The sequence below is a fragment of the Cucurbita pepo genome, unplaced genomic scaffold (assembly GCF_002806865.2).
Source record: "Cucurbita pepo subsp. pepo cultivar mu-cu-16 unplaced genomic scaffold, ASM280686v2 Cp4.1_scaffold000235, whole genome shotgun sequence".
Classification (NCBI taxonomy): Eukaryota; Viridiplantae; Streptophyta; class Magnoliopsida; order Cucurbitales; family Cucurbitaceae; genus Cucurbita; species Cucurbita pepo.
The window spans coordinates 54,366-77,663 of NW_019646489.1; the positions used below are offsets into that span (position 1 = coordinate 54,366).

The 23,298-nt window shown below is 37.8% G+C and overlaps 1 protein-coding gene and 1 pseudogene across 3 annotated transcripts; both read left to right on the forward strand.

Moving 5' to 3' along the window:
- Positions 1-4,686: 4,686 nt before the first annotated feature.
- LOC111784564 lies at positions 4,687-9,776 on the forward strand (annotated as a pseudogene).
- A 3,441-nt stretch (positions 9,777-13,217) lies between these two features.
- Positions 13,218-21,685, forward strand: LOC111784566 (BTB/POZ domain-containing protein At5g47800-like). 3 transcript variants are annotated; one of them, XM_023665229.1, is made up of 7 exons: positions 13,249-13,265; positions 13,498-13,509; positions 14,911-15,008; positions 15,080-15,149; positions 15,235-15,633; positions 16,413-17,132; positions 21,298-21,685. In XM_023665229.1, exons 3-7 carry the CDS (start codon positions 14,950-14,952, stop codon positions 21,619-21,621), a joined length of 1,572 nt encoding a protein of 523 aa, XP_023520997.1. In that variant the 5' UTR covers positions 13,249-13,265; positions 13,498-13,509; positions 14,911-14,949; the 3' UTR covers positions 21,622-21,685. The 3 variants fall into 3 exon arrangements, with proteins under 3 accessions (XP_023520996.1, XP_023520998.1, XP_023520997.1); XM_023665228.1 differs by having other exon boundaries at positions 13,218-13,507; positions 14,909-15,008; XM_023665230.1 differs by having other exon boundaries at positions 13,219-13,507; positions 14,909-15,008; positions 15,241-15,633.
- Positions 21,686-23,298: the final 1,613 nt, after the last annotated feature.

A 23,298-nucleotide genomic window follows, 5' to 3' on the forward strand; every position in this document is an offset into this window, starting at 1 on the left:
ATATGTTGTCTTATTATTGAGTAGTAGAAAAGTGAAAAGTTTAAAGCCATGAAGAAGAGACAACTCCCTCATACATGTAGTAGGAAAGGATATGACTATTTGGCTGAAGAGACGGTAAATATCAATATTGTAGTTTTATTCTACTCTCATGTTATATGTGTGAATTTAGTATATTTATTTCATTTTGCAGAAGAAAAGTTCTTCGGATCCAACTTCGATCTCAAAGATTATGTTATGGACAAAGGCTCACACGAAGAAGGATGGACAACCAGTGAATTCACAAGTTGATGAGACACTCATATGTTAAACTTGTTTGAAAATTACTTATCTTTAAATTGGCAAGTATTATGTTTATTGATATCCTTTGTTTATGATGTATGTGAAACAGGTGGTTGAAGTGGTTTTTTATTGGTATAAGCGGTTGAACAAACAAACAATTACTTATCATAAGATTGAGCGTATGTGGGTGGTGGTGGTGGTGGGGAGTTGGAGGGGATGAAAACTTTTGAAAAAAGTACTTATTCGATTCTTTTTTTCTTATAACATGTGTTAAACTTATTTGAAAATAACTTTTTTTTATACCTTATTGGATATGTGAGAAGTTTGAAAGTATTGTGTTCGTTGATATCTCTTGTTTATAATGTATATAAAATGGGCGGTTGAAGTGGTTTTTTATTAGTATGAGCACGTTGAACAAACAACTGACTCTGTTAAGATGTTTTTGATCATGTCTCTTAACTTATAAGATGTGTGAAGCAATTATGGACTTGCATTATGTATTTGATATACTCTCTTGGTATGAGCGCATTGAACAAGCCGAGGTTGAGACAAAAACTTCATCAAATAATATTGTTGATAATGCCTTGAGTAGAGTTCTTGGACCGGATTGTGGACATGTAGGAGGACTTAGATTTGGAGTGACTCATTCTAAATTATCTCTCTTGTCTCAACAAGAAAATAGATACATGACTCTTGAGAAAGAATATTTGAAGATGAGGGAAGAAAGGAAGGAAATGAAATCAATGTTCTCAAATTTTATGAAGAAATAGGTACGTTTTTTTTTTTAATTAAGTTATATAAACTTCACATTCATTCTATTGTGAGTTTATTTCATATATATTTATTTTCATAGATTAACCTAACCAAGTAAGTCTCTAATGGTATTGAAAGTATACCAAAATCAACAGACATCCATTCAAATTTGACAATACCTTCTCGTAAGTTGAGTTTCTAATTTAACGAATAAAATTACTGATTTTATTATTACTATCAAATTCTCCATGCTTTTATTTCTCTTCTTGTAGAGCATTAATAATAATACTCAATGAAGTGAAGTTATTAGATTGGCATGACTCAGGAGAGATTGTTGCAGAAAGACGATGGTCTTCTAATGATTCAGCTGCTCTTGTTCATCACATCCCTATTAGACCGCATTAGAGTATGAGTTGATATACCAAGGAAATGCAATGCCTATTTATGGCGGCCTACATCAGAAATGACATGTATTGAAGGAGTTGTAGGTAGACTATCAAATATGCCTTACGATAATTAAATTAATTAAAAAATGATTCATTACTTAGATATAGCATAAAATTGAAACTACAAGTACTATATTATAGTATTAACAAAATGCTATTACAAGTTAAAGATAACATACTATTTTAGCTATATTAAACATATCATGGCTTAATAAATAAAATGTTTTTATGGCAACTAATATAAGTTATAACTTCATACTATATTATAGCATCCACTTTAGCTATAAAAAAAATGCTAAAGTCTTGAATTTTTAATAACATGGGCTGTCACAATGTACAAAAAACGCTATAAAAAGTCTACGACTAGCATTTTTTGTAAACTATCATACTTATTATTTCTTGTAGTGACAAGTTTAAAGAAAAGACCGTCAATGCTATAAACCAACCTCCTCTACAAAAAAGAGATGTAGGGTGAGCTCAAAAGTACCCAACAAAAGTTCTCAACAAGTCCAAAGAAAAATATTATCAATGTGGCAAACCTCCTTTGAAAAAAGGAGATGGAAGATGATTGGGACATTCATATCGATTATGAGAATGATTGGATTCTTAATTTAAGATTCTCAAACATTCCTCCAATTACCTTTGTCATGATGGAAGGTCTTGACGAAACATTATGAAGTAACAAAAATAATAAAATAATATAATTACTATTGGTATAGTACAAAAAAATCTCGTAGTTAATGAAGCACGAAAAGAAACACCTTAGAGTAGATCATCAAGATGTTAACTCTAGTTTGAAGTCCATGCATAAATTGAGCATAAAGATTTGGAGACATGATCGGCAAGAAGACAATTGATACTTACATCTACCATTTGAATCAAATAAACATTAAAACCTCAACAGGTAGATGATTTGTGTCGGGATAATAATTAGGGAGGCATGATTGGCAAGAAGGTAGATGATATTGGTATCTACTGGTAGATTGTTTGTGTTGGAGGGAGGAAATAAGATATGTGTAGTTGAAGATTTAGGGGGGAAGTGTTGTGATCGAACAAGTGGAAGATGCTACGCCTCAAAAGATATGGGTGTTGATGGAGCATCTTTGTGGTGGTCCTATGAAAAGAAAGTCTTGATAGACTCGAAAAACATTGAAGAAATTTTACCACATAAGGCAGAAGAGCAAACCGTATACATTTGGTCAAGTGTTGATGCACCTGAAGATCCAAGTGACATTTATGTTAGTGTAACAACCTAAAATTTCTATTTAACCTAAGATCGCTACCGTACACATATCATGAACATTTAATGCGAAACTAACTCTATTGACACCTTATAATAAAATCAACCATTAGGATAATCGTCTGTTTCCTACGACGAGTATCCTAATGGGCAACTTGGATGTGTTATTAGTTTCCTACACACGGCCCATACGTGCAAGTATGGACTCATCATTCAGTTCGCACACCTCCTGGACTCCTTTCTAGTCGGGCGAGCATACTCTGGGAGCTGTTGATGCTGGACAACCATTAGAAGTAGTGACCGTCATGGCAGCATTATGTCAAACATAATGATCGTTCCCCTGCCTAGCAGTTTACACGTCTATGCTATCATGAAGGAATAGGGGTATCCCCCGATGCATCAGCACACAATAATGCATGAGATCCCTTAAATCTTTCCGTTTTAATTATCCTTAATACAATCAATGCTAACGCATTTTTAATATCATAAAATTTTTCATACCATTTCTCATAACATTTATCATAACTTTCATGCGTATGTCGGGGTTATATTTCATGCTAGTTATCGTTTTGCATATCAATCATATCATATCATTCATGTAACATATAAGTCATATCCTAACGTTGTCATGCTTTCAGACATAACAATCTATGTCAAAGCGAGAGTGCCGGGTGGGTGTGAAATTGAGTTGGTCGCGAAATTCCGGTGCCTCGTTGGAATTCTCGCGCATTTTCTGACGACTGCGCAAAATATCTTTTTTAAAGTTTTCATATCGTTACATTATCTACCCTTAAAAAGAACTTTTGTCCTCGCTATCTCGAATTCTTGCATTTTCTTGGGGTATTTTTACTTTATTTCCTCCTCCTGCTCCCACGTAACTTCCTCGGTTTGGTGGTTCCGCCATAGTACCTTGACGAAGCCAACATTCTTATCACATAATGTTTTAACCTCCCAGACAAGGATTTTAATTGGTTTTTCCTCATAGCTTAAGTCTTCTTCTATCTCAAGAGGTTTATAGTTTATCACATGCATAGGGTCCATGATATATTTTCTTAACATGGATACATAGAATAGGTCGTGAACGCTTGAGAGTGAGGGTGGTAAGGCTAACTTATACGCTATCAAACCTATTCGTTCCAGGATTTTGAAGGGTCCGATAAAGCGGGGGTCTGCATCACACATTCTCAAAATTTAAAGAATTGAAGACGACGATCGAAATAAAAATAGGAATGAAGATTTGTTGCTTTTGCCCAGATAATGGCATATAATACACGTTAGATGAGCTCAATCAATATCTACACAAGTACGGGATATGTCCTTAGTTTATCTGTGCCCACATGTCACAATAAAATAGTGTAGCAAAAAGAATCGACATTTGACATGCGAAGAATGTTTTAGGAAGATTTTGGGCTAAAGTTATGCAAACGGTTGGCCATGTGATTAACAAGCTTTCCCAACCCGGGTTAGGTTTCATCTCACCATTTGAGACACAATGGGACATGAAACTTATAGTTAGCTGCTTCTAAGTATTCAGTTGCATTTATTACATATTTGTGTCTAGTCATCTACATAGCAAGTTTGACAAGGAAGTAGTTTAGATGTATATTTGTTTACAATCAAACAAAAATGGTGAAAATGTTGTGATCCAACACGTGGAAGATGCTACACCTCAAAAGATGTATTTTTTTTTTTTTTATGAAATATCTTCGTGGTGGTCCTCGGAGAAGAAAGTCTTACCAAACTCAAAAAACAATGAAAAATATTCTACAACAGAAGACGGAGGAGCCGGGAGCAAATTACACGCATTTGGTCAAGTGTTGATATGCTTGTTGATATGCTTGAAGATCTAAGTGACATTGATGTTGGTGAGCAAAAAATGACTCGAACCAGATGAGAAGGAAACTAACACCTTATTTTAAAATCAACTTTTTGATTAAAAGTACCATTTTTATAGACTTAATTTGTGTTTAAAAAAAAGAAGGGAAATAGAAGGAAAATAAAAGGAAGAATAGAAAGCTATTATTTGGGTTTGGCACTGGTAAGCATAAGGCGAAAGAGGGGGCGATTTAAGGAAGAACGGCAGGCAACCGTCTGCTATTCGGACGCCTGGGGATATCAGGAACTTCGCAGGTCTCGCTTTGCTCAAATTTCCCCTTCATACTTCACCATTCACACCACGGATACCTTCTCACTGGTAATTTTCTCCGTCTTTTCTCTCTTCAATTTACGCCCTGCAACTATCAATGAAGTCGGATTCAATTCGAGGAGCTTCACTGCTTAATTTACTTGTCGGTTTTCTATTCTCTGTGAGATCTGTGACCATTGTTAGCTTTGTGACTTTTGTGGTGCAAAGATTATCATGTTTTCTTTTTTCAGTTCCATGATATCAGAAAAATGATTATAATTCAAGACTAGAGTTAATGATTCATGCTTTCTTTTTTCAGTGAAGATATATGCTGTTAAGTCTGTGGACCATTGAACTTCGATACTGATGTCACCCTGTTTCATTTATAATAAACCTCAGCCTAAGAGCATTTCTTTGATCAGAAAGTAATAGAGGTTAGAGAATGTATGGAAGAAGTAGCCTTGATAGATTTAAAAAGTCTCAGACATTGGAACCATTCTCTGTAACTTTCGATTCTACTTCACATAAGTCTGCTCTATCTTCTGGCAAAGAAGGCATTCAGCCACTCGTTCCATATGCACAATCGATATCTTCTCACTTTTAGGCCGTTAACCAGCATCAATCCCATGATCCACCAAAAACGTAATGAACTTGAGGCAGGACCATTGGTGGGGCAGGCTCAACATTTAACTCAGGTTGGTGGAAGTCAGTCCACTTGGCAGCCCCCTGACTAGGCAACTGAACCACGCGCGGGAGTTTATTATCTTGAAGTTTTGAAGGATGGTGAGGCTATAGATCGAATTAATTTAGACAAGCGGAGGCACATTTTTGGGAGACAATTCCATACTTGTGATCTTGTGCTTGATCACCCATCAGTTTCCCGTCAACATGCTGCTGTTATTCCTCATAAGAATGGAAGGTTAGATGTTAGTTTTCTCAATTATGCTATCATTAATTTTGTTTCAATTTATTTCATAAAATTTTGAACCTATAATTAGTCCCTTGAATTGTATTATTGATCATAGGTTATTCATGGGTGATGTATTTTTCTCTATAATTTTAATCTTTAGTATAATTTTAATCTTTAGTAGATTTCTTGATACAGTTGGATGTTCACGTTCTCATCACTGAAACAGATAATCTGTTTTAGGGTAGATATAATTAGTGTGTTTATTGGAGTGAAGGTGATTATAAATGGAGTGTTTTTATTTTTTGGTGTGTGGGTGTAGCCTAATAAGGATATTGCTCCTAATCTTATTGAATAAATGGTAAAAAGGAATAATCGTGTCAAAGAATACGAACTCATGTAGTTGGATGATGGTCTCAAGAACCACACCGGAAGATAGTTGCATGATGGCTGAAAGGTTGAAAAACTATCATGAAAGGACTTAATGGACATTGGACAGCCAAGGGAGATAGGAGATTGGGAATAGACTTCAACTGGAATATTAAAGACTCATATGACAGAGAAGTTGCTGTTGAAGAAGGAAGCAAGCTTATTAGGAAAAATAGAGGAATGAATGGGCATTGTTGCAAGATTGGTGGTGGGCCTCGCCAAGGTGTTTATATTCTGACAATTAGGGAGAAGATGGAGGGATGCTTCCTTGTTTGTGGAATCAAGGTAGTGAGCAAGAAGATGAGTTCCACCACATGAGCACGATCTGTGAAAAGACATTTCCATTGAGCTCATTTCCTTTTCTCTTCTTGTCTAAGTACTGTATGCGGGATGGGAAGGAAACGTACTTTTAAGAGGAGAGTGGTGAGGGATAGACCCCTTTGCTCCACGTTTCCTCATTTATACCATCTGTCTTGCGTGAAAAACCATTATGTGGTTGATGTTTTGGATCCTTCTTGGAGCTTTCCCTCCTCTTTTGGCTTTCGACGTCCATTACCTCATAGGGAAACGAAAGATGTCTTGGCTCTCCTATCTTTGATTGAGAAGTTTGTCCTTAGACCAGGGAGAAAGGGACATTCATCTTTGGAGCAAGCCTCTAAGAGGATTTCTCTTGTAAATTGTTGTTTCAGTGTTTATTGGATCCCATCTTGATTAGTGAGTCAGTTTTCTCTTCTCTGTCGAAGGTGAAAGTTTTAAAGAAAGTTCAATTCTTCGTTTGACAAGTCATCCAAGAAGAGATTCATATTGGCTTTTAAAGAAGATGTCTTATTTGGTTGGTTCGTTTTGTTGTATTGTTTGTTGGAGGGAAGAGGAAGAGTTTGATCATATTCTTTGAAGTTGCAATTTTTCTCACTTATTTGGATCCTCTTTTTTGAGGTGTTTGGCTTTTAGCTGTCTAGACACTTAGATAGTAGGGAAATGGTTGAGGAGTTCGTTCTCCATCCGCCGTTTTGAAAGAAGGGAAAGCTTGGGTGTTGTGGGGTTTGTGGGAGGATAGAAATGAGATTGGAACTTCGGAGGAGTTGAGAGGGGCCCTAGTGATGTATGTCCCTTGCTAGGTTTTATGTTTCTCTGTGGGTATTGGTTACACTGTTATTTTGTAATTATTCCTTATGTTTTGTTTTACTTGATTGGCGCCTTTTTTAGTGGGGTTTCCTTTTGTATGCTACATTTTTGGATGCCAAAGTAAGCATATGGCAGGTTAGTTGATGCTTGCAACAAAAATACGGTCCTAACTTAACTTAAAATATAAGATTTAGGTTTGGTAGCAGGTGTGATTCAATCCATAAATGAACAAATTTTACTGCAATTTGTTTAACAATACTCCCGCTTTTGAATTCAAATGAAGCGGTTTGTGGGTGATATGTCTTGGTAGAGGGAAGATCAAGAGTTTCTAGCGACAATAATATGAGAAAACCAATGGGCTTATTGAGCAGGGTTGGAATTATTAGCAGATATGCATCCTCTTTCGTGAGTTCCTATAAGATCACGTTGGAATGAGGTTTTGCCGCTTCACTTTGACTTTATTGTGCCCGCTTGGTGTCCATATGCTATTCATGTTGGTTTCTTTTCTTTTATGAGGGTTTATTCTTGGTAATGGTAGATGTGAATAATCTATTATTGGTGCAATCTATGTTGGAAATGATAAGTTTGAAGTACCCTTTGGATGCTAAACCCTACACCTCCATCTATAATTGGCAATACCCATAAACTGCAATGGACATTCATTTTATTTTCTATGGATAATGTGATTGTGATGGGTTGATGGTTTTAGACCACATCAGTCAGTGAGTTTGAGATACTTTGTCCTACTGCATCATGGGGGAACTGGGGGTCTAATGTGTGCTCAATAGGTTAAAACAATTTGTACCCATTGGAGGGGCATGGAGAATTTGGTGAAGGGACGATGGTGTGCAACCATTGGATGATTTTATTTATTTATTATTTAATTTTAAAAAAATATGCGTGACTGTTCATTCTAAGCGCACCTCGATTATTCTCATGAGACAATTGACCCTAGTATATATTTTGTTGCCAAGTTGCATTTAGTTGGATGATGTGATATTATTTAGAACCAGGGTCTTGTTATCTACCGTAAGGGTATTTTTGAACTTTTTTTAAAGTTTAAGAGTAGTTTGAGTTTTTCTTAAGTTTTAAGTTTTAAGGATATCATTAAAACTTTGAAAGTTGAAGGGTATTTTAAAGTGCAAAATTAGTAGTATTGTTATTAATGTTTTAACATGAAGAAGATACTTTTTTATGGCCATATGGCATCACTGACACTAGAATTTGCAGCATATATGTAATTGATTTGGGATCTGCTCATGGAACATTTGTGGCTAACGAGCGATTGACTAAAGAGTCCCCAGTCGAGCTTGAAGCTGGACAGTCTTTGCGGTTTGCTGCATCGACGAGGACTTATATCTTGAGAAAGAATGATGCTGCACTTCTGATCTGTCCGATGAAGAGGCTGTTGTTTCTTATAATACGTTACTAAATCGCTTAGGTCTTACCAAATCTGGGTTACATTCATCATCTGAACATAGTAGCCCAGCAAGTGGAAAAGAAGAAACACAGCATGGAAGACCTACCAAAAAGCTTAGGAAGATGAGAGTGGCTTTCAGAGATCAACTTGGAGGGGAGCTGGTTGAAGTTGTGGGTTTTTCAGATGGTGCAGATGTAGGGACAGAGCCTGGTCCTATGGGAGTTAAAGAAGGAAGTCTAGTTGGGAAATATGAATCTCTTGTGCAGACTACCATAATACCTAAATGCAAGGAGCAATCTTCTTTGAGGGGAGATAACATTTCTCCAAAAGGCGTGACTGGTAAATTACAAGAAATCTTGAATAGGGTAAAAAATCCATCGAAAAGTGAAATATATGACGACCTTTATGGAGAATCATTTTCAGGAAATGTGGGAACGTCGTGGGCATATTCTCCTAGTACTGCTAATAACCCGTCTTCCCCTCCTAAAGACTTGATTGGTAAAGCTTCAAGTGGGAACCATGAAGTAGATAACAGGACCAATATGAATAATGACAGTGATGATGATTTGTTTGGTAATTGATCATAATGAGCTGAATGATTGTGGAAATCTGTAATTTTCTGTCGTGACAAATGGGTTGTTGATCAAGGCTACAGGAATTCTTTGCATATGGATGATTTTTTCCTTTTGAAATGTAACTGAGGACTTTAAGTTGATGCATTTCATCAGGAATTCTTCTTTGGTAATTGGACGCCTTACCAAGGGGCACGTGTAGAACTGATCATAATATTTGAAACTCTGGCTTCACAAGTGTATACAGTAGAAATTGAGGAAATGAGAAGAAAATGGGTGCGTGTCGCCTGTATGGTTGGTCGTTGAGGCTGTTCTCGTGAAGGTTCGAACCCGCCCCCCCCAAATCCCTTTTCCAATCTAGCCTAAAATAATAGTTCTTTTTGCATTGAGTTTGTCATCTATTGTTTGTAAGGTTCTGTTTGTTTGAACTCTTCGGATAATGAAAAGTGATCTATAGTAGGAAAAGAGATTCCAACAACATTTCCAAGTTGTGCACTTGTACTGAATAAATAATTCAAGATTATTCCTAAATTAGAAGATTACTTTGGAATGAAAACACTGTTGTGCTACTGTTACTCAAGCAGATTCGAGTCGAGTTAAAGGAAGGGATAGCTTAATTATTACTTTTGCTTGGCTACGCACAAAAATGATTTTTATGCTACTGTTACTCCTATATTATTCATTACATGAGAATGCTATATACTGTTACTTAATTATTCCGTCTAGTGATTCTCCTTTTGACAGAATGACAAGATTTGCCGGCTACAAAAGATATGAAGATCAGCAGCTGTTTATTCAAGCTTTGAGCTGAAAAGTTGTTTGGACGATTCGATCAAAGATGCTTCCTGGAGTCAAATTATGGGAACTGTTAATTCTCGACGTCTTCGGCTTTACGAGGTAAGGTTTTATCAATGGTAGAAATTTGTAGTGATAAATATGGGTGCCAATGCTGTCTGGTTAAGAGTCCTTTATAAGAATGTAGTTAAAAGCTTAGAAAAACAGTGATATGCCTTGAGCAAGTGACACCCACTGAAAGACACGATTCCTTTTGATACTTTTTTGAGTCTTTGTAGTATCCCATCATAATGAGAGTGAAGTTTGACTATTCCCATTTGGTATACGTTTATAGTGTCCTCTCTCTCTATTTTCTCTCTCTACCCAATTATTTAGATGCCTGTCCATGGAGTTTTTTGTTTGATTCATGAATCTTTTACGATTACTACTATTTAACGTATTTGTGGAAAGTATTATTGTTTTCCATGTTACTTTTTGTTGATACGTTAAAAAAAACGTTCAAAAGTAGAGCAAAATGTTTACAAAGAAAGTATACGATTTGGATATACTTATAGGATATTGTGGCGAAAGAGATTAGGACATAGAGCAATGATAAGAGATTCTCATTAAAAAAAAACTGTAAAATTGATATGAGGTAATGATGGAAAAGAAGATGGTATTGATGATGGTGATGATGATGATCATGTTAGAACGACGGTGATTTTCATCATGGCATGCAGTCATGATTAGTGATTCTGATTGAACGATGATGATGGATTGTTGAAGGGATTGAAGGGATGGGTGTGGGTCCATTATTTATAGTTTGATCTTACATTATTTATGTAGTTAATTACTTGCAACAGGAGCAGAGCATACTGAAGGTTGGAGGCACTGTTTCGTGAAAAGAAGATATATTTTAATGGGCTTTTTTTTTTTTATGTTCATCTCAAACTTTGTGCAAAAAAGTTAGCTGTTTTGTTCCCATTTTCTTACAAAAGTAGGCGTAGGAGGAGAAGGAATGATAGCAGTAACATGAAAGATGATCATGTGATTGCTATTAACTGTCCTACTCAACCTATTCCTTTGGTCTTCTACAAATATACTTTTGTTATTTCCTTCAATCCCATGTTCTTCAACAAATGAAATTTGTTCTAATACTTACAAGTAAATCCATGTAGTAGAAGATAATTTCGTTAAAAATGAAATAGATTTTCGAAATAAAATTGTTCTCATACTCACTCTGAGATTAACAAATAAGTCAAATGTCAACGCGTTTGTAAAAATGTATATCATTTGATCTTGAGTCTTGATATTCAATTTTAAATAACGAGATATATTCTGTTTTAGTAGAAAGATCGACAATGAGTTGTTTCTTTGAACCACATGAAAAAAATACCCGAACCAATAATAAAAACACAACCAGAATATGGATGTAATGAAAGACTCTTTTACCTTCTTCTTACTTTTCTTGAGCTTGTCATAAATCTTCTTAACATACATACGACAAATGAAATATCAGGTCTCATTGCGATCAAGTATACCAAGCTTCAACACAAATCTAAAACATATTCTACATAAACTTAATCAAGAAAGTAATGGATGAACGTCATATGCAAGACTACAATTAAGAAAATCTTCAACACATGTATCGTGATCTTTACCCTATCCTCTCCTTAATAGGTAGATTTTAAAAGATCTCAGTCGTTTTTATAGAAATAGTGAGACAAATACAACTCAAAATACAGTAGGCTCCTTCCAAATACAACTCAAGAGATTATAGTAAAAAGGAAATTGTTCTGTTACTTGTATGATTTAAAAGAAACAAGAACCAACATACATCAATATATTTCATGTAATCCGAAAAATTTCACGCGGTAAAGAAGACATTTAATATGAATCGTTTTGGAGTTAATAGTTCCATAAGATAAGGTAGAGTTTGAGGTTAAAATTTGGAAATTTAGGCGGTAGTTTTATTGGTTAAAAGAAGGAAAGGAAAGAAAGTAGAAGAAAAAAGGAGACACGTGGGAGACATAGAAATGAAGAGAAGAGAGAAGAATTGTTGAAGAAGAGAATATAAGAAGAATGTAGGGTGGGATTAGTGGGGGAAAGCATGATGAGGAAAGGCAGTGTGTGTGGGGATCTTTCGCTTCGTTTTTTCACTTAATTGGTAGCACTCTCCAACAACTCTTCTTTTCCCCACTTCCCCTTTGCATGCCTTTTCTCAACTCAATCATTCACCTCCATTTTCTTCCTCTTTGGTGCCTACCTACGCACACAATATTCATATCAATATTGGTATATCTGTGTGAGATTCCACGTCGATTGGGGAGGAGATTCCACGTCGATTGGGGAGGAGAATGAAGTATTTTATATAAGTTCCTAGTAGACGCGTTTTAAAAACTTTGAAGACAAACTCGAAAGGGAAAGTCTAAAGAGGACAATATATGCTTGCGTTAGAGGGTGTGGAAACCTCTTCCTAATAGACGCGTTTTGAAAACCTTGAGACAAAGTTCGAGAAGGAAAACTCAAAGAGGACAATATTTACTAGTGGTCAAGGACGTGGAAACCTCTCCCTAGCAAACGCATTTTAAAACTTTGAGGGAAAGTTCGAAAGGGAAAGCCCAAAGAGGACAATATCTACTAGCGGTGGAGGGCTTGGAAACCTCTCCCTAACAGACGCGTTTTAAAAACCTTGAGGGAAAACTCAAATAGGACAACATTTACTTGCGTTGCAAGGTGTGAAAACCTCTCCCTAGCAAAAAAAAAAAAAAAAAAAACTTTGAGGGAAAGTCTGAAATAGAATGCCCAAAAAAGACAATATCTACTAGTGGTGGAGGGTGTGGAAACCTTTCTCTAGCAAACCCGTTTTAAAAACCTCGAGAGAAAATCCTAAAATGCGCATTTTAAAAACTTTGAGGAAACCCTAAAAAGAAAAACCTAAAAAGAACAATATATGCTAAGAGTAGAGGGTGTGGAAACTTCTTCCTAATAAACGTGTTTTAAAAACCGTAAGGAAAAGCTCGAAAAGGAAACTCAAAGAAGACAATACCTGTTAACGGCGGGCTTCAACTGTTACAACCTAGTTCGCTCATGTGGCCTTTCTTTCTATTCAAGCACCTTATCATAACGTACGTGCCTTGATGCATTGCCATGTTGACTAATACCAACCAACCAACCACTCTCTCTCTCTTTCTCCAATTCTTTAATATGCTACCCTTTTGTTGATGAGTTTGATACTCAAACCCACAAAGCTGTATTCACTTCTTTTCCATCTCTTCCAATATATAATATATTGCATGAACACAGCGTTGCTCCTCTTCCACACTCCAACCAATTCTCTTCCTCATCGCTTGTTTTATATTGATTTGATTGCAGCTGCCACCATGGATCAACTTTGCACAAGCTTTTCTATCAACTGATCTCTCTCTCTTCATACGGTACCTTTTTCAACTCTTTTTGGTTTCAATTCCAACAAAAAGTTTGATAATTTCCATTCCAATCACAAAAATAAGGAAACCCATCTCATAGTGTTCTTCATTTAATTCATGTTCTTCACAATTTTGCATTAATTCCCATGTTTGGTTTCATCCAATTCATAAAGTTTTATAGTTTACTTTGAGAAAAAGTGGGAAATAATTGAAGAAATAGAACCCCAAAGGGAGGGTTTGGTTGTTTTTGTGGCCACACAATATATAGCCTTTTGTTTTTCAGTGTCTTCTCTTTACCCCATTTGCCTGTCATTGCACAGACCGCACTTCCATGCTTATAACTCTCTCTCTCTCTCTCTCTCTCTCAAGAACAAACAACATTCTTCTCATTTTTTTCCCTTAATGTTTAGTGTTCATGTAATAGATCTTCATTTCCCATCTTTTCTTTTTATTTTCCTGATTTTTGTTTGATATAGGGTTGGTGTAGATGCTCCTTTAAACACATGAAATATTTGATTATTTGATTTGATTAAGGGAATAAACGGTGAGATTCTATATCGGTTGGGGAAGAGAACGAAATATTCTTTATAAGGATGTGAAAACCTCTTGCTAGTAGACATGTTTTATAACCCTTGAGGGGAAGCTCGAAAGGGAAAGTCTAAAGAGGACAATATCTGCTAGCGGTGGGTTTGGGCTATTACAAATGGTATCAGAGTTAGACATGAGCCATGTGCCAACGAGAAAGTTGAGATTTGAAGGAGGTGGACACGAGATGGTGTGCAAACAAGGACGCTCGGATCCGAAAGGGGTGGATTGTGAGATCCCACATCGATTGGGAAGGAGAACGTAACATTCTTTATAAGGGTGTGGAAACCTCTCGTTAGTACACGCGCTTTTAAAACCTTGAGGGAAAGCCCGAAAGGGAAAACACAAAGAGGATAGTATTGGCAAGCGGTGGGCTCGGGCTGTTACAAATGGTATAGGAGTCAGACACGGGGCAATGTGTCAACAAGGAAGCTAAGCCTCAAAAGGAGGTGAATTTAGGTCCCACATCAATTGAAGAAGGAAACGAGTATCAGGGGCCTCGAAGAGGGTGAATTGAGGGTCCCACATCGATTGAAGAAGGGAACGAGTGCCACCAAGAATGCTGGACCCCGAAGAGAATAGATTGTGAGATCCCACATCGGTTGGAGATTAATATAAAAATGTGAAAACCTCTTCTAGGAGACAACATCTATTAGAGAGTCCACTAGAGAGTCCATAGTATAGAAGGAGTTCGTTTCCAGTTCTTGAAATGTCGTCTAACTTAATTTTCATTACAGATTAAGCAAATCCATGTATCAAGCTTGTAAATCATTATATTATACCTTTTGAGAATTTGATGTTATCTAATTTGTATGATTATGGAAGGTGTGTGGCTAGAAATCTACCATTTCAACTGAGTTAGAGCCATGAAGTTCATGAAATTAGGAACAAGGCCGGACACCTTCTACACTGAAGAAGCTACAAGGTAATGAATGCATTCATATGAACATAATTCAACCCACATGCCACCTTTTTTTAATCAAGCTTTCATTGCAGGACTGTCATTTCTGATGCACCCACTGATCTTATTATCAAAATAAACAACATTACATATCTCATTCACAAGGTTCGTTCAACTCATCCCATGATGTTCTTCAAAAACTGCTTTTTCCGACATGTTTTTTTGAGCTAACCGAGCTGGATTTTGCTAGCTGCAGTTCCCACTACTGCCCAATTGCGGCCTTTTACAGCGTCTTTGCTCCAACAATGCTGACAAAATCAGTATTGAACTCCACGACATTCCTGGAGGAGAAGAAGCCTTTGAGCTCTGTGCCAAATTCTGCTATGGAATCACTATAAATCTCAGTGCCCATAACTTTGTCTCTGCGTTCTGTGCTGCTAAGTTCCTTCAAATGAGCGATTCCACAGATAATGGGAACTTCATCGCCAAGCTTGAAACTTTCTTTCTTTCTTGCATCCTTGCTGGTTGGAAGGACACCATTGTCGCGCTTCGTTCTGCTGTTGGCCTCTCGGAATGGTCCGACAATCTTGGAATCACCAGAAAATGTATCGATTCAATCGTCGAGAAAATCCTCACTCCACCTTCTAAGGTTTGAATCTCAAATGGGTTTGTCGAACTTTTTATTAGGAATAACGACTCTCTACCATGGTATGATATTATCATTAGCCAGTGTGGAACTCCCTCCCAACCATCTCTACAATCCTCCCATCGAACAAAGTACACTATCAAGTCTCCCCTGAGGCCTATGGAGCCCTTGAACAACCTTCCTTAATTGAGGCTCGACTCCTTTTCCGGAGTCCTCGAACAAAGTACACTATTTGTTCGGTACTTAGAGTCACTTTTGACTACACCTTCGAGGGTCTCAACTTCTTTGTTCGATATTTGAGGATGTTGTTGACATGGTTAAGTTAAGGGCATGACTCTAATACCATGTTGGGAATCATGAATCTCTACCGTGGTATGATATTGTCTATTTTGAGCATAAGCTCTGGCGGCTTTGTTTTAGGCTTCTCTAAAACGGAAAAGTTTCATTACCAATGAAGATGTATTCTTTATTTGTAAATTCATGATCATTTCCTAAATTAGCCAATATGTGACTCCCTCCCAACCATCCTTAACAATTCTCCCCTCGAACAAAATACATTATAGAGCCTCCCCTTAGGCCTATGGAGCCCTCAAACAACTTTCCTTAGTCAAGGCTCGACTCCTTCTCTGAAATCTTCGAACAAACTAGATCCTTTATTCGTTCTTACTTATAAACGGATGATCATTCCCTAAATTAGCCAATGTAAACTCCCTCCGAGCAATCCTCTTACACTTTTCCCCTTTTCCTTCCTCAAATTCCCCAACTTATCAATTTTGTTGCAGGTCACATGGTCCTACACTTACACCAGACCAGGCTACAACAAGAAAACCCACCGCTCTGTTCCCAAAGATTGGTGGACAGAGGACATAGCCGATCTAGACATCGATCTATTCCGCTGTATAATCGTGGCCATTTCATCAACATGCATGCTGCCGCCGCCGCTAATCGGCGAAGCTTTACACGTCTACGCCTGTCGGTGGCTTCCAGATATCTCAGCCCAATCAAATTCAGCTAAGAATCGGCAAATCCTCGAGACCCTAATCAGCCTCATACCCCCAGATCAAGAATCAATATCAGTAAGCTTCTCGCTTCGGCTACTCAGCCTTGCAAATCTCTTGGGAGCCTCTTCAGCTACAAAAACAGAGGTTATAAGGCGATGCAGCGCCCTGTTGGAAGAGGCAACAGTGAGCGACTTACTTTTTGCTTCACATTCTGCCTCCAATGATGGTGGCGATGAGCATTGCCATGATGTTGATTTGGTTGTGGCTGTTTTAGAGAGCTTCTTAATGGCGTGGAGACGACAGTCGCCGGCGGCTGATGAAAATGCTCAGCTTTTGATATCTATTAGAAAAGTTGGGAAGCTCATTGACTCTTATCTCCAAATGGTTGCTAGAGATCGAAACATGCCTGTTGCAAAGATGATTTATCTTGCTGAAGCTTTGCCCGACGTTGCCCGGCCGAATCACGATGATGTTTACAGAGCAATCAACATCTTTCTCAAGGTAAATACTTTGAGTTTATAAACTTGACTGAGTTGAATAAGTCACTACCTTATAGAGTAACTTTAGGACAAATTTATTAGACGGAGTATAATAAGTTACTATGGATATATGGAAGAATTGGGAGTAGTTCACAAATTGTGGACTAAGTTTTGTGGTTGTGAACTAAGTTTCATCCTTTAATGAGGAAGATCGTTGGTGGTTCTTAACTTGGGGAGAAAGATTAGAAAGCTAGTTAGTGCTTCCTCCACCGTAAATATTCATGAGATTATGATTTTTCGCAACAACAAACAGAATTGAAAAACTAAATGCTTAAACTTTCTTTGCTCCAAAAGATCTCTCTCCCAGGTATTCCTTTGTTTCTTTTACTTGTTTCGACATAATTTCGATCAAGGGTCACATCCAACATTTGGTATCAGAGCTCCTAGGATGCCAAAACAAATGTTGTCACCATACAAAGTCACCGGAGGAGAAGTGACAACAATAAAGAGCGGAAAGGAGGGGAGTGTAACGCTCCAGTACCCGTTACTCACAAATAGTAACTACGCAACATGGTCGATAAAGATGCGTGTCAACTTACAAGCACAAGGCGTGTGAGACGCCATCAAGCATGGTGACGTTGAGGAGCGTAAGGACATGATGACTCTTGCCGCCATCTACCAAGCAGTCCCGAAGGACATTCTTCTCATGTTGGCAGAGAAGGACTCGACAAAGGTAGTGTGAGAGACGCTGCAAACAATGCATGTGGGTGTGGAGTGTGTCAAGGAAGCAAAGGTGCAGACCTTGAAGAGTGAGTTCGAGGCTATCCGCAGGAAGACGGTGAGTTAATAGATGACTTTGCCATGAAGTTGACAACGATCGTTAGCGGCATCCGTTCATTAGGTGATATGGTGAAGAGATCTCCATCGTCAAGAAGTTCCTTCGAGCTGTTCCCCAAGATTCATGCAAATTGTTACCTCCATTGAGCAGTTTGATGACTTCAAGAACATGTCAGTTGAGGAGGTTGTTGATCGTCTTAAGGTCCATGAGGAGAGACTTCGTCGTTATTAAGACAAAGAGGAGAAGAAAGACCTCTTACTCACACATGAGGAGTGGTTGACTCGGACGAAAAGGAACAATGCGGCTGACTCCTTTTTTTCAAGTACGAAGAGACGTGTTAGCCATAATAAGGAAAACAGAGGTCGTGGATATAGCTGTGGACATGATGGCAGAGAAGGCCGTGAGAATACCTCACAAACCCATGACAATTCCAACCTTTGGAAGGACATGAGCATGATCAAGTGTTACTCTTGTGGATAGGCACTATGCGGTAGAGTGCTGCAAGAAGAAGCATAAGAGGCAAACCTGACACTCACGCAGGATCAAGAGCCCGCACTAATATTGGTCAAGAAGATGCCGAACCTGTTGATGCTCAACGAAGAGAAGGTTATGATGAACTTTCTTACAAAAAGAGAAGACCGAATAGAGACCAACATGTGGTATCTTGACAATGGAGCAAGCAACCACATGATCGGAGATCAAACTAAGTTCAAGGAGCTTGATGAGAAGCTCATTGGAAACGTGAAGTTTGGCGATGGATCAATTGTACCGATCCAAGACAAATGATCCATCTTGTTCCAGTGTAAGAATGGTGACAACCGTTTACTGACCAAGGTATACTATATCCCAAACTTGAAGAGTAACATTATCAGTCTTGGTCAGATGACGGAAGAAGGAAATAGAGTGGAGTTAGCTGGCTCGTTCCTCGAGATGTTCGACATAAATGGAACCTTGTTGATGAAGATAAAACGATCGCATATTGCCTATATAGGATACTATTAAAGACCAGCCAGCCTATCTCTCTATTGACAAAACTTGCAGACACAACTTGGCTATGCCATGCAAGACTTGGACACGTGAACTTTCAAATGCTTAAAATGATGGGAGAGAAGAAGATGACTATGGGGCTACCCAAAATCATACACCGGGACCAGCTATGTGAAAGTTGTCTAGTCTCCAAACAAGCAAGACTGTCATTCTCATCACAAACTAGTTTCCGTGCTGAGTGACCACTGCAATTGGTTCATGCAGATTTGTGTTCCCCGATCACCCAATTATTGATTGTTGGTAATAAGTATTTTCTCTTACTTGTTCACGATTATAGTCGTTGGATGTGGGTGTACATGCTCAAAGAAAAGAGAGAGGCATTATGTGCGTTTAAGAAATTCAAAAGACACATTGAAAACGGGTCTGATCAAAAGCTGAAAACCTTGCACACCGACCGAGGTGGCGAGTTCTTATCCCAGAACTTCTCAAAGTTTTGCAAAGAGGAAGATATCAAGCATCAACTCACTGCATCGTACACTACACAACAAAATGGTGTGGTCAAACGAAGAAATCACACTATAATGAACATTGCAAGAAGCTTACTCAAGAGCATGCAAGTCCCGACGATTTTTAGGGGCTAGGCAATATGACATGCAGTTTATCTTCTAAATCATTTACCGACAAAGGCGCTGGACACTTGTAGCCCCTACGAAGCATGGTTCGCCAAGACACCTCACTTTGAGTACCTAAGAGTCTTCGGTTGTACAACACATGTTAAGGCTGCAAAGTCATATATTAAAAAGCTTAATGATAGGAGCCAAAAGATGGTGTACTTTGGCGTAGAGGATGGAACTAAGGCACACAAGTTGTATGATCCGCAACATGAGAAAATTCATGCAAGTAGAGATGTCGCATTTGAAGAAGAGAAGAAGTGGGATTGGTGCAGTGTTGACAATAACAAACAGATTGTTATAGAGTTCACTATTCTAGAAGAAGAGGTAAATGCAAGAGACCTAGAAAGTGCCCTTACAGCAATACCAACAAATACACACATGTCATCACCGGTGATACCAATAGGCGTGATGGACTCTCTAGAACAAGAGAGCTTAGACGAGAGCACAAGAGGATCCACAACAGAGGATGAACCAAAGAAGTTTTGTTCTCTTGTTGAAATTTATGCGGATACACTTGAAGAAGAATTGGATCCCAATGAGTTAGTGTTGCTCGCAGCCAAGGAGCCGACAACCTACTGTAAGGCAATAACTGAGACGATGTCGTAGGAGGCTATGCAAAAGGAGCTTGAATCCATTGAGAAGAACATGGGTGGGAGGTCCATCACTTGGACGTCAAATCAGCATTCCTAAATGATGACCTCCAAGAAGAAGTGTATGTTGTCCAACCTGAAGGGTTCGTCATCAAAGCCGAAGAGCACAAAGTGTACAAGTTGTCAAAGGCCCTCGACGGTTTATGGCAAGCGCCAGGGTGTGGAACATCCTTTGAGGCCAAGTTTTTGTGAGGGCGTGGAACATCTCTTGGCAATCTCAGAAGTAGCGAACTGTGGCACTATCTTCCTGTGAGGCCGAGTTCATGGCAGCAACTGCAGCATCGTGCCAAGAATTGTGGCTGAGAAATTTGTTGAATGAAGTGGCTAGAAGTGAAATAAACCCAGTAACTCTCTATGTTGATAACAAATCTGTGATTGCACTGATGAAGAATTTAGTATTTCACGGACGCAGCAAACAAATTGACACTAGCTTCCACTTTATCCGTAAGTGTGTTGTCAAGAGAAATCGTTGTGGAGTTCGTATGCACTAGAGAGCAACATGTTGATATTCTAACGAAGACTCTAGCAAGGATTAAGGTTGCAGAGATGCAGGAATGGCTGGGAGTGAAGAATCTTGAACAAAATCAAGTTGACAGAGGAGATTGGGAACTTATCAACTTAACTTAGTAGAATAAGTCACTAACTTCCGGAGTAATTTTAGTAGAATGGTTGGTAGGATTAGTTACTAACTCATGGAGCAACTATAGTAGAACTGGCCGTAGTTTCCCAATTGTGGACCAAGTTCTGTGATTTAGACTAAGTCTTATGCTTTAATTAGGAAGATCGTTAGCTTGAGGGGAGAAAGTTATTCTTTTCACAACAACAGAGAGAATTAAGAGCTAAGTGCTTAACCTTTCTTTGCTCCAAAAGATCTCCCTCAAAGTGTTCCTTTGCCTCTTTTACTTGTTTCCACATAATTCCGATCTAGGGTCATGTCCAACAAACACGGCACGGTATGAATGAGTGAATATTTAAAATTTTTTTTTTTGATCATCCTAATCTCCGCTCCTAAATGCTTGGGGATCTCATTTCTTGCAGGAGCATCCATATCTAAGCAAAGCTGATAAAAAGAGATTATGTCGAGTTCTGAACTGCCAGAAGCTGTCGGCGGATGTACGTGCTCATGCAGTAAAGAACGAGCGGCTGCCACTAAGAACAGTTGTGCAAGTGTTGTTCTTTGAGCAAGAGAAAGGTAATTCCAAGACAAGTAGCCGCGTAGCAGCAGCCACTGATGAGCTGAGATCAGGCCCAGATGAAAAGTTGAGGAGGTCAGCAAGCACAAGATCAAGGCACAAAGTTGCAGAAGCTGATAAAGATGAGATGAACACAAAACATTCGCTTGAATCACAAAGGAATCCATAGGATAGAAAAGGATTGAGATGCGCCATGATCTCCCTTGCATTTTCAGGGTTCATGCTGTTCTTTCTTTAATCTCNTGTTTATGAATAAGATTGATTTGCAAAAGGTAACATTGGCAAAGTTTAATGAAACCGAATGAAGTTCTGGAGGCTGATTGTGAGATCCCACGTCGGTTGGGGAGAAGAACGAAACATTCTTTATAAGAGTGTGAAAATCTCTCGCTAGTAACGTGTTTTAAAAACTCTGAGGAGAAGCCCAAAAAAGAAAGTTGAAACAAACAATATCTACTAGGAGTGGGTCTGGGCCATTACAAATGATATCAGAGCCAGACACTAAGCGATGTTTGAGCAAGGAGACTAAATCTTGAAGCATTTCTTATAAAGGTGTGGAAAATATCTACTATTAATGGGTCTGAGCCATTACAAATAGTATCAGAGCTACACACCGGACGATGTTTGAGCGAGGAGACTAAATCTCGAAGCATTTCTTATAAGAGTGTGGAAAATATCTACTATTAATGGGTCTAGGCCATTACAAATGGTATCAGAGCTAGACACCGGACGATGTTTCAGCGAGGAGACTAAATCTTGAAACATTTCTTATAAGGGCGTGAAAACCTGTCCCTAGTAGACACAGACTAAATCTTGAAACATTTCTTATAAGGGCGTGGAAACCTGTCTCTAGTAGACACATTTTAAAACCGTAGACTAGCGACGATATGTAATGGGCCAAAGTGGACAATATACTTAAACATATAGTATTGCAAAACAATCTGAAACCCTTATTCTTTATAAATTTAAACAGCAACTCATCCATAAAGATCATCTTAGTACATGTTGCTCTACGTGTTGTTTGACTAAACAATGAAGTAACAATATTAAATGACTACATGTTTTTTTTAAGTGTTTCCACAAATGTGCTAGTTTCAAATTAGTATCACAAGCATATATCTCTTATTATTGTTCTTTAGTCTGGTAAAATGGTCTCACCATTTACATGATTTTCTTTTCCTAGATTCAAATGGTGTAGTCAATGGTGGCTTGGTTGCATTGTACTTGTAATTACTAGAGCCAAATGGAGAAGTTTCAAAATTACATCCACAAGCACTATTATTTTCAATCAATAAAAAGTAAAGTGAAATTAATATGATTCAAACGTTCATCCCAATATGACACAATAACCACAATATGCATTAAAATGACTCAATTATAAATTATTTATATAAACCATAAACATTAAACATACTGTGTTACGTTATTATCATCGATGTAATATACTATATTACCATCATCAACATGAATTTCATTAAACATTAAACATAAGAATTAATGTGCTACGTTATTATCATGAATCAATATGCTATATTATCATTATCATTATGGCTTCAATTTTCTATACATCAAATATAATGTGCTACATTATTCTTATCAACATAATAGGTTATATTATTCTCATTCTCATCAACATGGGTTTCATAAACAATGAACATAGTGTGCTATATTATATTATTAATAAACATAAATTGAAACCAAAACCTATATTATTATCGACCTCAGTTTCATTTTCATATATATGTTCACTAAGGTTAAAGGTTCTTATCAACTATGAAAATATTTTATTTTCACTTCTATGGAGTATCCAAACAACTGATTACCGAGTGTTGAAGACGACAAAATTGAG

What these genes read in the sequence shown, in the direction of transcription:
- LOC111784566 (XM_023665228.1), top strand. Translation starts at nt 14,950, where the DNA reads ATGAAGTTCATGAAATTAGGAACAAGGCCGGACACCTTCTACACTGAA. An exon ending in TACACTGAAGAAGCTACAAG is followed by an intron (nt 15,009 to 15,079) that starts GTAATGAATGCA and finishes CTTTCATTGCAG; the next exon opens with GACTGTCATTTCTGATGCAC. An exon ending in TTACATATCTCATTCACAAG is followed by an intron (nt 15,150 to 15,234) that starts GTTCGTTCAACT and finishes GGATTTTGCTAG; the next exon opens with CTGCAGTTCCCACTACTGCC.